Raw genomic sequence first — 13,134 nt, 5'->3', positions numbered from 1 at the left:
CTATTTTTTCTTGGAGTTGACGCTCTTGCAGACCCAATTCATTCCCTCCTGGAAATGTATTTAAGAGAAACAGCAACACAATGAGAAAACAGTGACTCAAGAAACAGAAAGAATGTAATTCAAGAATTTTAAGACATAGGTCGACTCACCTGAATCCCCTCACCAGTGAGGGCGGAGCAGGACTGGATCTGCCACATGCGATCCCGGATGGTGTGTAGATTGAGACCCTCTGCGATCTCAGAGGCCGGGGCAGCTGTGAGCAGATCCTGTTTGTTTGCAAAGATAAGAACAGGGACGCCGCTCAACTTCTCTTCGTCCAATAATTCAGCCAGCTCCTGAAACACACACACACACACACAGTCAGTTATACATGAAAATACACTCTTACAGACAGAGAGGAGACAATAACAAAGTTAAGACTGTGTAACTGTGAGACTTTGTGGGATGGAGGCTCTTAATTTGAAATGTAGTGTCAGTGCTGCTACAAAATAGTGTCACTAGGAGCATATTTTACTGGAACATTTGCTCAGTCGTTAAAACTGCAGGCATGGACAGCGTGATAGGATATTTTCTGATGAGAAAACCAGATATAATTTGATATCTGTGGCCTAGAGTAAGACTTTAAACTAAAATGCTGCTGAACAGATTATGAAAATAAGCCCTACAGGCATAGAGGACACTGAAATAAAACCATATCCGTACATACCTGACCCGTTTCCTCAAACCTCTTTCGGTCAGCGCTGTCAATGACATAAATCTGAAACAGACAAAATGTCCCTGTTAGCATGTTCAGTAAATTAAAACTGCAGAAAAACACCTGTAAAATTCACTCACCAACACATCAGTGTTCTCAAAGTAGTTCCTCCAGTAAGGCCTGATCTTCCTTTGGCCCCCGATGTCCCACACATTCAGTTTAAAGCCCTGAGACTGGACGCTCTTAATGTTGAATCCCTGTAAAGAGGACAAAAGTGGATTAGAGAGAGAGAGAGAGGAAGCAGATGCAATTCCTGGTTCCACAGATTCATAAATAAGCTAAGAAGCAAACCCTGCATCCTAGTTTTATAGCGTTTACAAGCAGATTAAGGTACAGAGCAAACCTTTTAGGCAACAATTTTAATGTTCAGATTAATGTATTGTATTGACTCCTATTACAAAATTATCCCCAATGATTTTGGTGATAATGCTGATGCTCACTTTGCCCTTTCTGTCTAAAGCTGAAACTGGTGGTGGTCAATCCAAATGCACTTCATGAGAAGTTTCCTGGGAAAGTCAATGATTAATTGATGCTTTATTTGAGAGCCTTTCGTTCAGACCTGTGTGGGGGTGATGTGGCTGATGTCCTCGGAGGCTAACTGTTTGAGTAGAGTGGTCTTCCCGCCGTTGTCCAGACCCAGCAGCAGTATCCTGACCTCCTGGTCCGGTGTGCTCTTCAGCTTGCGCAGGATGGACAGCAAACCCTGCCACACACCGGTTATAAGAGTTGATGAAAATATCCCCTTTCACAGAGGAATCACACAGCTGCAGAAAAGCCCCATCCAGTGCACGCTCCTCCTCGCGAACAGGCCATGTAGAAACTGTTCGCGTCTTCAAAATACATTTTAATGATGAACAGTGTGTCTGTTTCCTAACGGTGCCAATGGCAACAACAGGTCCCGTGAGCAAACACACAACACACTTATATCTGTTTCATTGTTGTTGCAGCTACGCCTGTTTTTTGTGTGTGTTTTTTTAAAGCAGCATTGGTTATTTCAGTAAATGGCACACAAATGGAAGCTAAATACAGCTAACGTGCTAAGCTAATCTCCCCTGATGAGTGAACGCAGCAACAAGGCAGCTTTAGCACTTCCACGCATTTTTCGGCCAGTTGTGGATTAAAATATCGACATTCAAGCAGAGACGGGTGCGAGTGAGCGACGTTTAATGCGAAAACAGGCATTTTTTCACAACTGTGTTTGCAGTTATCAGCTTATTATGTGAATAATTTAGACTCACCATCTTGTTGCCTTCTCTCTTGGAGACACCGCTGAGGGTTACTAAGGAGGATGACGTCAGACGCACCGTTACGTACAGACCTCGTTCTCGTGCTGCGTTCACGGGATGTTGGGGGGACAGTCTAAGCGTGGAGAGCTCACGCATTATTCTGAAGCCACCCTGTGACCTCAAAAGAAAACACATAAATAAGCCGTTCATTTCGAAATACTCAGTCTTGTTTGTAATTTTCAAGCAAAACTTGTGGGAAAAGCATACGTAGGCTTGTCAAAAGAGAAACAGTGACGTTTGTCCCTGTGTATCATTGTTAGTGAATTTTGTCATAAAAGGTGTATACTGATAGAATGTTCTTATGTGTAAAATGCAATTACTCGTAAACAAGTGGTTAAATCAGTGTTGGTATTAGTCATTTAATACATTCTTTTTCCATTAAGTGATACTGAACGTTTATTTCTGTTGTCATTTGTGACATGGAGCCGGGTGTTTCTTACGTGAACTATTTTTTCCCCCACATTTATATTCTCTTATTTACGATTTAGACCACAGGACTTGAAGTATTCGTGCACGGTTAGCTGCGTGCTAACACTTTTAAATGTAGGCCAGCTCTGCTCCACCGGCTCCACGCTTCAGCCTGTGGACAGTGAAGTTCCAGTTCAAGCTACAATAAATCTGTTCCACTGATATATTTATTTGCAGCTAACCATTTCGGCGAACTTTGAGCTCACACACGAGCCAGCATGTTAGTTAAATCACCACAAGACCCGGCCGGTGGAGAGGCTAGTCGGGATCAACCCCAGTCTGTGATTGGAGGACGTTCTGCCACGTGCACATTTTTTTTACTACAGACTCAGATTCGACTGAGCAGGGTAGTCGCTGTGTGAGTGCAGCAGCAGAACCGTCTAAACTGAGGTAAGACTGGTGGTTTTGTTACAGTTGCACAGTCTCCGTGTGTCGGTGCTTTGGTTCCTGTTTGTTCCTATCTGCTGCTTTTGGCACATGTCGTTTCGTAAACTTCACTGGTGTGTTGCATCATTCCCTGCATGCCTTCACTGCAGTTACACACTGTCCCTCCATATGTCATGTTTCATGTTACATGAAACACACCACACATTTTTTACAAAACACACTGAAACTGTTGTCCACACGGTTGCAAGTTTTCCCCACATATAGGCAGATGTTCGCGGGTGAACTCTGGCCTGCAGATCCAGTTTGTCAAGCTGCTGTAAAATATTGTTGTTTTCTGCTGTAAAGTACTGTTGTTTTCTGCTGTAAAATACTGTTGTTTTCTGATGTAAAGAACTGTTGTTTTCTGCTGTAAAGTACTGTCGTTTTCTGCTGTAAAATACTGTCGTTTTCTGCTGTCAAGTACTGCTGTTATTGTTGTTCTTGTGCTGAACATGTACTCTGTTCTCTTCTTTTTCTTCTTTCTTTTCCACCACAGCTCACAGGGAAACAAATACTGTGCTTATTAATCCAGGACACTCACCTGTCAGTTGCTTTTTCAGGTAAACTGTACACAGTAAGATGAGACAATCATGAACATTTTAATATCTGCTTATTAAAGGTCTACTACTCGATATAAAAATCCACTTACTCCCTGGATTTTTGCAAAAAATCAATTAAAAATAATAATCAGAAGTTCATTTTTCAACTCTAGTCTTTGTCATTGTAATTATTTCCTTGTTTCAATTGTTTTTGCTCACCAAGTAGTTTTGGTATGAGGGTGTGGCAGGTTGAAGTAAGTGTCCTTAGATACCACTTTACCGAGTCCCATATCGATATCTCAAACTTGCGTCTGGCGACACTGATATCAGTCTGATACTGTCATTTTTGAAACCATGCACAAAACATTTGTGCCATTTCAAGCTATGTATCGGACTTTACATTTGCATCTCTCCCGTATATGATCCATTGATTTTGACCAGTATCGGTCTTCACCATAGGACCTATGACATAGGTCATCACCACATTGGGATAAAATGATTTTAAAAAAGAATTCATGATGAACTTTTTTTTTGTCCAAGCAAAAGTATCCTGATAAACAATCTACATTTACTGCAGGTCAAGTGGCCTGTGCCTTACACATGCATGTATATAAATGTATGAATTTGGCGCTTTAACTACCAACAATACTGGAGCTAACAGTGAGTCTAAGACGATTAAAGACTTGACTGAGGGGAACTCTTTTGTCTGAGTCATCATAGTGTCATTATTTTACTTAGAAAGTACTTGGAAAGATGAAACCTTTGCCAAGGCTCTGCAGTTTCCCACTGTGTCAATACACTATCTTGCAAGGTTAACAGCTGTTTGTTGTTGTTGTTGTTGTTGTTTAAATCCTACATCCATTTTACCACAAATTTTGGTACCATAACCCACATTCCAAGGCAATTTTATCATAATAATGTTTTATCTTTTTGGGTCATGCTGCTCACAAACAGACACCAGCAAAAACAGAATTCTGTTCTTTCAACTGTTGTTGTAGCATGAATCTACAAAGTGCACAATTTAAACCAACAGTTGTTGAAGTATATAAAGTATAGAGTATATAAAACTACATTGCTGGACTTCACCCAGGCATAATGTGTAGAAACTCGTTTATTACTCACCATAAATACTTTGGATGAATGAACTATATCTTTATAGATGCAACATACCACTACTTTTGGAAAAAAAAAATACCACGATATGTCAAATTGAGAAAACACCAAGTTCTGTTAAGTCTTTATAAAATCTGTTTCTATTATCCACATTCTTTAAATATGGTTTCCACGATGTAGTTCTCAATTGAAATATAAACGTCAACCTGTTTGATTTTTTAAATTCTGTTCTTTGCTGTGTTTTAAAATGTGTTGTATTCCAGTGCTGAAATAGATCAGGAACAAATCAACAGTTTTCCAAACCCCTTGGGTCTTCAAAGAAATTTAACAAGCAAAAATATCAATACATGTTAAGGCAAATGAGCTAAACAATCAAGTTTCAAAATTGTGGGTCAACTAACTGATCATGAAGATGATCATTAGAGATGCATGTTATTCTATGCTGCATTCCCTTTGTTACCTAAGGACCCAGTTTCTTCACACGGAGCTTCACTGTGTGCACACTGTCAATTCCAGTTTTCATGTACATATACATACATATTGGAACTTGCTCTGTGTTCCATGCAGGGTCCTGCAAGGCCTTTGCCCTACTTTCTAAACAAACTGCTCCAGAAACAATCCAGTTCAAACCAGGCTGAGCCTTCGCGCGGCAGCCCTGTATTTAAAGATGATTAGATTAGATTGTCATTGTAAGAAAATGCGTTATAGTGCGACTCCATCGTACACAGACATGCACCACCCATAAAAACATCATAAGACAACATGAAACCAGTATAAAAACAGGTAGTAACACATAGAGCTGCAACTAACGATTATTTTCGTAATCAATTAATCATGGTTTATTTTCTCGATTAATCGATGAATCGGTTGGTCCATAAAATGTTAAAAATGTTGATCAATGTTTGTCAAACCTGGAAATGACAATGTTCTTGAATGTCTTGTTTTGTCCACAAACCAAAATGATTCAGTTTTAATGATTTCTTTGTTATGTGGAGCAAAGAAACAAAGAAAATATTCACATTTAAGAAGCTGAAACAGTCAGAAATCTTGTTTTAATCAAGCTTCAAACTGATTATTGATTATCAAAATAGTTGCAGATTAATTTAGTAATCGATTAATAATCGATTCATCGATTCATCGTTTCAGCTCTAGTAACACATTTGCGTATAGCAAAGAAACACAAGAAGCTTCAGGCTGGAAACGGTCTGGTTTCTCTCTCTCTCTCTCTGAGTGATTTGTATTCACACATTTACTGCAGCACATAATTATTATTAGTAAAGGAACAATGAAGGTGTTTGAGCAGTCGTCAGCAGCTTTATACTTACCCTAGTTGGATAATATGAAACAAAATGCTGCAGCTGCAAAAACACAAAATGATAACCTGTGGAACCATTTGCCAGCAGGTGGTCAATGATTTCTAGTAGAAGTTTAGTCCTTGATGGATTTTTTTTATTTTTTTTACAAGAAATTAGAGATTATATTTGTCCAGGGATATATTTGGTTTGAACCCAAGGGCACAAGTTGGCAAACAGTTTACATTAACATGGGTCTACTGCAACTGTTTGCGATCAACATCACACGATCATTTACCTCATAGTTTCTTGGCTTATACATTTTTTGTTTATGAAATGGGAAACATTAAAGGTTAAATGTTGACTGAAAGTGACAACAAGTTAAAGGCATCTGACTGAATCTGGATTTAACAGGATGGCCATGAACTTAAACTATCCTTGTAATTCATTAATTAACTGTGACTTCACTTGCAACTGGGGCAGTTGGTCTCTTGTATCATCCGTGGCATTAAACGCTTCCATTTCTTCCTGCAGGTTTTTCGGCTGTAGCTGTTCGCTAACCTGCAGAGCGAGCTGAGGCCACTGTCCTGTTTGGACTCTCTTTTTAAACAACCAAAATGGCTTTGAGCTCATTCGACATCGACGCACCACGATGGGATCAGTCTACGTTTATGGGCCGACTGAAACACTTCTTCAACCTCACCGACTGGAGAACGGCGGTCTTACCTGACTCGCGCTTAGACGAGGCCAAAGCTTTAGTGGAAAGCTGCAGGTGAGGAATGTGTTAAAAACAGAACAAACAAAAAAAACGTAAAATACACTTCCACAAATGCCTAATTTGCATTTCTGGATTTGTTTTATTTTTCTGTTGAATGGCTATGTCCCCAGGTTACGTGCAGGTTACCAGGTCACTGGTTTGGGTTAAATTGGCTACAGTTGTGGTTCCAGCTAATCAAGAATGTGATATTGATGACACCTTCTTTAAACATTTGACAATGCTAGGGCAGCTAATGGCTGATAAATGATTCTGAGTTTGGCCCATATATTTAGTCGATTGTCTTTTATTTATTATAAACTATAATGGTTAAATGACAGATGATAATAAACTTACACTAATGATATGTCTCTCCAGCTATTCTATTTCTTCACTGCAGTACATTTATATACAGTATTTTCAATGAAAATAAAGTAAATCTCTAATATGTGAAACCGGTCATCGGAAACAAACAAAAAAACGTTTGGATGTCAAGTTTCTGGGAACAAGAATATGCATTTGTAATAACTGTAAATATCAGCCCAGTCTTCCTCTCGTCAAGAGGTAAAATACAAGAGTTTTTAACATTTAACAACAGAACTCCCAAGCATTTTATATTCGTGCCATTTTAGTTTGTCTCTCCGCAGCGACAGTGCCAAAGAGTCATGGGCGTTGTTATATTTAAATTTGGCTGCCATGTCAAAATTATGGAGAAAACACTATTTAAAAAAAAAAAAAAAAAAAAATTTAAAGTACACCTAGTGACCATAACACTGACCTGTCACTATTCTGGTATAGTCCTGAGTTTCTATAATTACATTTATAAGGGAATATGTCACAGAAACGCAATTCAGGAAGTGCATGCTGCTCCCTCTTGTTTCATTACTTCCTGCCATAGTTGATAATAAAAGCCTCCCCATTTTTTTTCATGAATGATTTTATTGTGGTCATTAAAACTAAAAATCCATTTGACACACCTGCTTTTAGCGCATCAATTATACTATAAGGAAGGATCTTAGTGCAGAGTTTGTAAACTGTGTTTTATGGTGGACTTTCCCATTGTAACATTTGTCCTCATATCCTGCAGTTTCAACATGATAAATGAGCCTTTGCTGATCGCATGAAAATGTCTGCTCACGTCTTAAGGTAGTGACAGAGTTCCACTGTGTGTGTGTGTGATGCTCTCTAGGGCAGGCTCCATCCCTCCAGGCACTACAGAGGAGCAGCTCCACTACGCGAAGAAGCTGTACGACTCGGCCTTCCACCCAGACACGGGAGATCGCCAGAACCTCTTTGGTCGCATGTCCTTCCAGGTTCCTGGAGGCATGGCCATCACCGGCTTCATGCTGCAGTTCTACAGGTAGCGAAGAGTAAACAGGATGAGCTGCAGTTTACCACATATTACAGTTTCACAGAGGAAGGTGTTTTTTTTTTTTTAAACCATGTGTTTCTAGGACAGTTCCTGCTGTGGTCTTCTGGCAGTGGGTGAATCAGTCCTTCAACGCTCTGGTGAACTACACAAACCGTAACGCTGCCTCTCCAATCACTCCCAAGTAAGATCTTGTAAGACTCTGTTAACATTTAGGTCAAGTGCCCTCAATCGAGCCCACCATCTGGAGTGGAGGACTAACGCCGTCTCATGCATGTCTCAGTCTCACTAGGGCTGTCACTTATTCTGAAAATCAAGTTAAAAGAAATAGTGAGCACAAGACATTTCTTCAAAGATATTGGCTATTCCCCCTCACCCACACACAAATGCAACATTATTTAATGTTACTATTAAGGTTGCAATGTTCGCCTCTCATCCGTCCTCTGCCGTCTCACTGGAGTGGAGCTAACGGCTAAGCTTTCAGGTGAGACGGCAGATTTGTCTGTTAGCTTACCGTCTATTGTGTAGAACTGAAAATACTTTCGCACAGCGCTTTTAAAATGCATAAGTGTCATGATTCTGCACTCGGGAACGGTTTAGCTTGCTTTTTTTTCAATCTCAATTTTCACAGCAAAACAATATATATATAATATATGATATTAATATATTATATATAATGTATTCAGCATAGATTTGTATATATCTAATCATTGTTGTATGCAACTGGCTCAGTGTTTACATCAATGATGTTTCGTGTCACTGTGTCTCAGGCAGATTGGTGTCGCCTACATCACAGCAACCAGCACAGCATTGGCAACAGCCGTCGGACTCAACCTCTACACAAAGGTACCAACATTGTACTGTTTCCTCTGATATATAGATGTTTTTCAATTTACTGATAATATTCCAACGAACATTTTAAGTGACCAAATGAAACTATTTGTTACTATGTTTATTGCCTGTGTTTTTCCTACTGTAACATCAAAAGTGGTTGACCAGGGATGATGTTTAACATCATCTGTATCTGTTGGTGTTTTTTGTTTTTTCTCGTCTCCTGCAGAAAGCGCCTCCTCTTGTGGCTCGCTGGGTTCCTTTTGCTGCGGTGGCTTCAGCTAACTGTGTTAATATTCCTATGATGAGGCAACAGTGAGTTCACCAGTCGTCCGTTTTTTTTTTGTTTTTTTTAAGTTACCTTTTCATATTCAGTGTCAGTTTGTGTATGTGTGGGATGTTAGGCGCTCAAGACCTGTAAATATGACACGAGATCCATATTTGAAGCAGCACTCGGCTAGTTTTGCTCGTCAAAGTGGTGTCTGCTATTGACGTAGATGGCTGCTGTATACCAGCAGGATAATTTGAAAACAGCAGCCATCTATGACAGAAATTAGAACAGCCAATTAGTGAAAAAGCAAGGTATGTTGACCTTTATTGTAGGAATGTGTTCCTCTCCCATCAGTTTGGAGATACAGGCAGCAAGTTCAACCAAATCCTCTGACGCTTTAAGGAGCACTGTATCAATTTGTATCATGCATATGTTGCTGGTAGTTTTTAAACACTTCTTGTGGCTGAATTTTGTGAGGGTGCTTGCAGTATTCTGTGTCCTTATCTGTTGTGTCCGGTCTTGTCTTTTTTAACCACAGCTGCAAACCAAATATCCCCCTTGAGGGACAATAAAGGTCTCAACTGAACTGATAACATCAGCTGACTTAAAAAAAAAAAAAAGTAAAAGTTGAGAAAAGTGGAAAGTGACTGATTCACTTAGTTAAATGTGTACACGTCAGCCTTTTCCTCCACTCCATGCTCAAAGTCTGGCTTGATAGAGACCAGTAAACCTCTCAACGACTATTAAGTATTGATCATAAAATTTTGTTCAGATATTCATGTTCCCCTCAGGAAACTTTTGTAATGACTTTGTTGGTCCTTTAGCACCATCATGTGGTCAAAAATATAAATACATCCAGTATGTTGACTCATGTCCTTCATCATTCCTGCTTTCTTTCTGTTTTACCAGGGAAATTCTGAACGGCATCGCTGTCACGGATGAAAATGGGAACAAACTGGGCCACTCTACGGTCAGCACACTTCAAAGCCCACTGTCTGAAATAAATTAAAATTCTTAAAAATGTAGAAATGATCTTTAAACCCCTTTTTTATGTCCTCCTAAAGAAAGCGGCAGCAAAAGGCATCACGCAGGTTGTCATCTCTCGGGTCACCATGGCTGCACCGGGCATGAGTACGTTTCATTATTTTGATGTTTTCAATTCAGTCCAACTTTATTTATATTTATAAAGCACTTTTGAAAACAGCAACAGCTGCTGTACATCAGAGATAAATAATATATAGAAACATAAGACCTAATAGACCTGAAAACAAACAATAAAATGCTGTATTGTTTGCGTCATCCTGATGTTTTTTTTGTCTGTCTTCTGCCAGTTGTCCTCCCCATCATCATGCAGAGGTTGGAAAAGTACAAGTTCATGCAGGTTAGATGTCCGTCTTCACGCCCGTCCGCCTGTTAATGTTTGCAACATGAATTGTGTGCATCTGGTATCAAGTCGTCCTCTTGCCTTTTCACAGAGAATCACATTTCTCCACGGGCCAATTCAAGTGATGATGGTGGGCGTGTTGTAAGTAGAGCGAGGTCACGGTGTTCACAGGAAGTTGAATGTCCTTGGAGTATTTGATTGTTGGAAAAACAAACAACCTGACTTTTGCTCTTTTCGTTTTGTCTTTCAAGTTTAGTCTTCATGGTGCCAGCTGCCTGCTCCCTGTTCCCTCAGAGATGGTAATGATGAAACTGTTGCTTACAAACATCATTGTGCATTTGAATCACTTTGAATGTGTTGCATGTTCTCCCCGTCTGCACGTGGGGTTTTCTCTGGGTTCTCCAGTGTCCTCCCACAGTCCAAAAACATGCAGATTTGGGGATTGGACAAATTGATGTGAATGGATGTTGCCTTTCACCCCACGTCAGCTGGGATTGGCACCAGGGGCCCTGCGACCCTCATGTGGAGGATAAAGCAGTAGAAGATGGATGAATGGATGATTTTAGTCCACTTTAGTTTGAGTGGCGCACTTCAAAATCAACCAAATAACACACAAATAGCGAAAATCCTCCCGACCGAGTTTATTCATGGATTTAGATGGGTTTTATTTAGTTGAATAATCTAGAAAATTAAGCAGGGGTGTCTTTAGTTCTTAATTTCTTCTCACTGATACGGCACTTAAAAACAATATTGACCTAAAGTTAATGTAACAACCTTAAAAAGACACATTTGTTGCTGTATTGTATTGAAAATTGACCTGCTCGAAAGAAGAATGCTTTTTCCTTCTCGGATTTGTGCCCACAGTGCCATGTTTTATCATCCATTTCCCTCTAAATGGGAACATAATGAACAAATTTGATATCAAGTTATATTGAAGAAGACCCGAAACTAGTGTCTGAGACCATTAACTCCTCAGAAAAGTGTTTTAAAACATTAGAAAGGCTTATTTTCTCATTGACTACTAGCAGAGTCGCCCTCTGGTGGTTATTCCTTACATTCTTTCATCTAAACCAAGCAAGACGATTAGACTGCTTCAGCCTCTTGTTATTTACAGTCTATATTTGTTGTGAGGCTCAAACACAAAACACAGAGCAGTGACACTTGCAAAAACAGATACTGTATATCCAGGCTCACATTTCTATTTAGTGAAGCGGAGGGATATATATCTCCACTTACCTTGTGATCCTCAAAAAAAAAAAGAGAGAGAAAACTTCAGCCTTGGTGGTCTAAACATCTGTGTATTGGAGTGCCAGAGGTCGCGACTTCCCGGGTTTATATTTCATCATCTCACTGTCAGTGGCGACTAAAAACAACACCCCCACACCGAGGCTGCATTTGGTTTCTTTCAAACACAGATCATTTCTGTGGGAATGCAGTGTCTTTGGAGAGAGCTGACACATTTTAAAACACACTGGCTGCTTTGTGTTTTCAGTGTAGACACAGGGGGAAAAAAACCCCGGATGTGAGTAAGCCTGACTGTGGGCTGTATCACCTCTTAACACACTGGCCAACCTTTTCTATACGTAATTGCTGTACTACAACACATACACGACTGTTAAATCAACTTTTTGCTGCTGTTTTAACTTCTAATTATAGCAAATCCTGGTGTTTATGTTGCATTTTAGACCTGAACTGAACAGAGGTTAAACCAAAGCCCTGCTCCAGTGCTGACCAGAAAGAAGTCATGAAAGTGTAGAAAATCAGCCGATGCAATGCATTCATTTTGGGGGGGACAAAAAGTAGTTGTTCTAACCTGTCCATGTCCATCTCGGTCTTTCTTTCACAGCTCCATGGCCGTGTCAAAGCTGGAGCCGGAGCTCAGAGACTCCATCAGGTCACAATATGGAGACAGCGTACAACAAGTCTACTTCAACAAAGGCCTGTGAGGCCGAACGTGCTGATAACTGTTACCTCTTTGACACACAACACCGGTTACACGCTGTACGTTTATGTTCTAATTATTATTCGATCATTTGATGGTGATTAGCTTTGACATCGAATGTATACTTTTCTGTGGGACTTTCTTTCTCTGTATCTGATTCTGCTCTTTTTTTCTCCTATGGGGTCTTAATTTCTGTAGCCTTGTCTCCTGTTGACAAACCAAATGATCTCTTCTCAGGAACAACACATTACTGAGTCACACTCGGATCAGTTTGTCTTTCACGGCGTGACTCGTCTGTTGAGAAATGCTTCGGCCTGACGAGTCTCTTAGAGTCTGTGCCTTCCACATAATGACCATAACGCTGCTGGAACTTTCTTTCTTTTATTATTTTAAGTGATGTTGGATCTAATAATGAGCCATAGAAATCCTTCTATGCAGAGGTGAAGCGGGGTAGAAGATACTGCCCTCTTCTGCCAGAACAAAGGTAGTTGTTCAGGCTGGTGTGCATGATAGTTTTTTTTGCATAAACTTTGAATAAGTTGGAATAAATTCACATAGATATTTGGAATATAGTGCTGTGAAGTGTTTTTATTCTGCTTGTTCTATAGTGCACTACAAATTGCAGAGTTGTCCAATTAACTGTTCACAAATGTGTTTCCCATTATAAAGTAGAAGAAGGTAACCCGGACTTTGCATGTTCTCCTC

General features: G+C 39.9%; 2 protein-coding genes across 2 annotated transcripts; one reads left to right on the top strand and one right to left on the bottom strand.

The window, feature by feature from the left end:
* arl3b (ADP ribosylation factor like GTPase 3b) lies at positions 1–2,014 on the bottom strand (the record flags this gene model as incomplete). The annotated part of the gene is made up of 6 exons (XM_083904031.1): positions 1,993–2,014; positions 1,314–1,457; positions 835–951; positions 707–757; positions 150–335; positions 1–48 (listed from the first exon to the last, which is right to left on the bottom strand). Exons 1-6 carry the CDS (start codon positions 1,993–1,995, stop codon positions 1–3), a joined length of 549 nt encoding a protein of 182 aa, XP_083760157.1. The 5' UTR covers positions 1,996–2,014.
* Positions 2,015–2,844: 830 nt separating this feature from the next.
* Positions 2,845–12,899, top strand: sfxn2 (sideroflexin 2). Its single transcript, XM_083904316.1, has 13 exons — positions 2,845–2,898; positions 3,431–3,494; positions 6,413–6,650; positions 7,822–7,992; positions 8,087–8,185; positions 8,772–8,847; positions 9,062–9,147; positions 10,013–10,073; positions 10,168–10,234; positions 10,435–10,484; positions 10,579–10,628; positions 10,739–10,786; positions 12,334–12,899. The coding sequence occupies exons 3-13, from the start codon at positions 6,496–6,498 to the stop codon at positions 12,431–12,433; spliced, it is 963 nt and encodes a 320-aa protein (XP_083760442.1). The 5' UTR covers positions 2,845–2,898; positions 3,431–3,494; positions 6,413–6,495; the 3' UTR covers positions 12,434–12,899.
* The last annotated feature ends 235 nt before the right edge of the window (positions 12,900–13,134 follow it).

This window comes from Microchirus variegatus (assembly GCF_963457635.1).
Source record: "Microchirus variegatus genome assembly, chromosome: 17".
NCBI lineage: Eukaryota > Metazoa > Chordata > Actinopteri > Pleuronectiformes > Soleidae > Microchirus > Microchirus variegatus.
The sequence above is the reverse complement of the archived record's forward strand: the minus strand, read 5'-3'. Positions and strand labels throughout refer to the sequence as shown.

Excerpts from the sequence above, each read along its gene's own strand:
- sfxn2 (XM_083904316.1), top strand. The coding sequence starts at position 6,496 with ATGGCTTTGAGCTCATTCGACATCGACGCACCACGATGGGATCAGTCT. Across the intron at positions 10,235-10,434 it reads CATGGCTGCACCGGGCATGA|TTGTCCTCCCCATCATCATG; the intron begins GTACGTTTCATT and ends GTCTTCTGCCAG. Across the intron at positions 10,787-12,333 it reads TCCCTGTTCCCTCAGAGATG|CTCCATGGCCGTGTCAAAGC; the intron begins GTAATGATGAAA and ends TTTCTTTCACAG.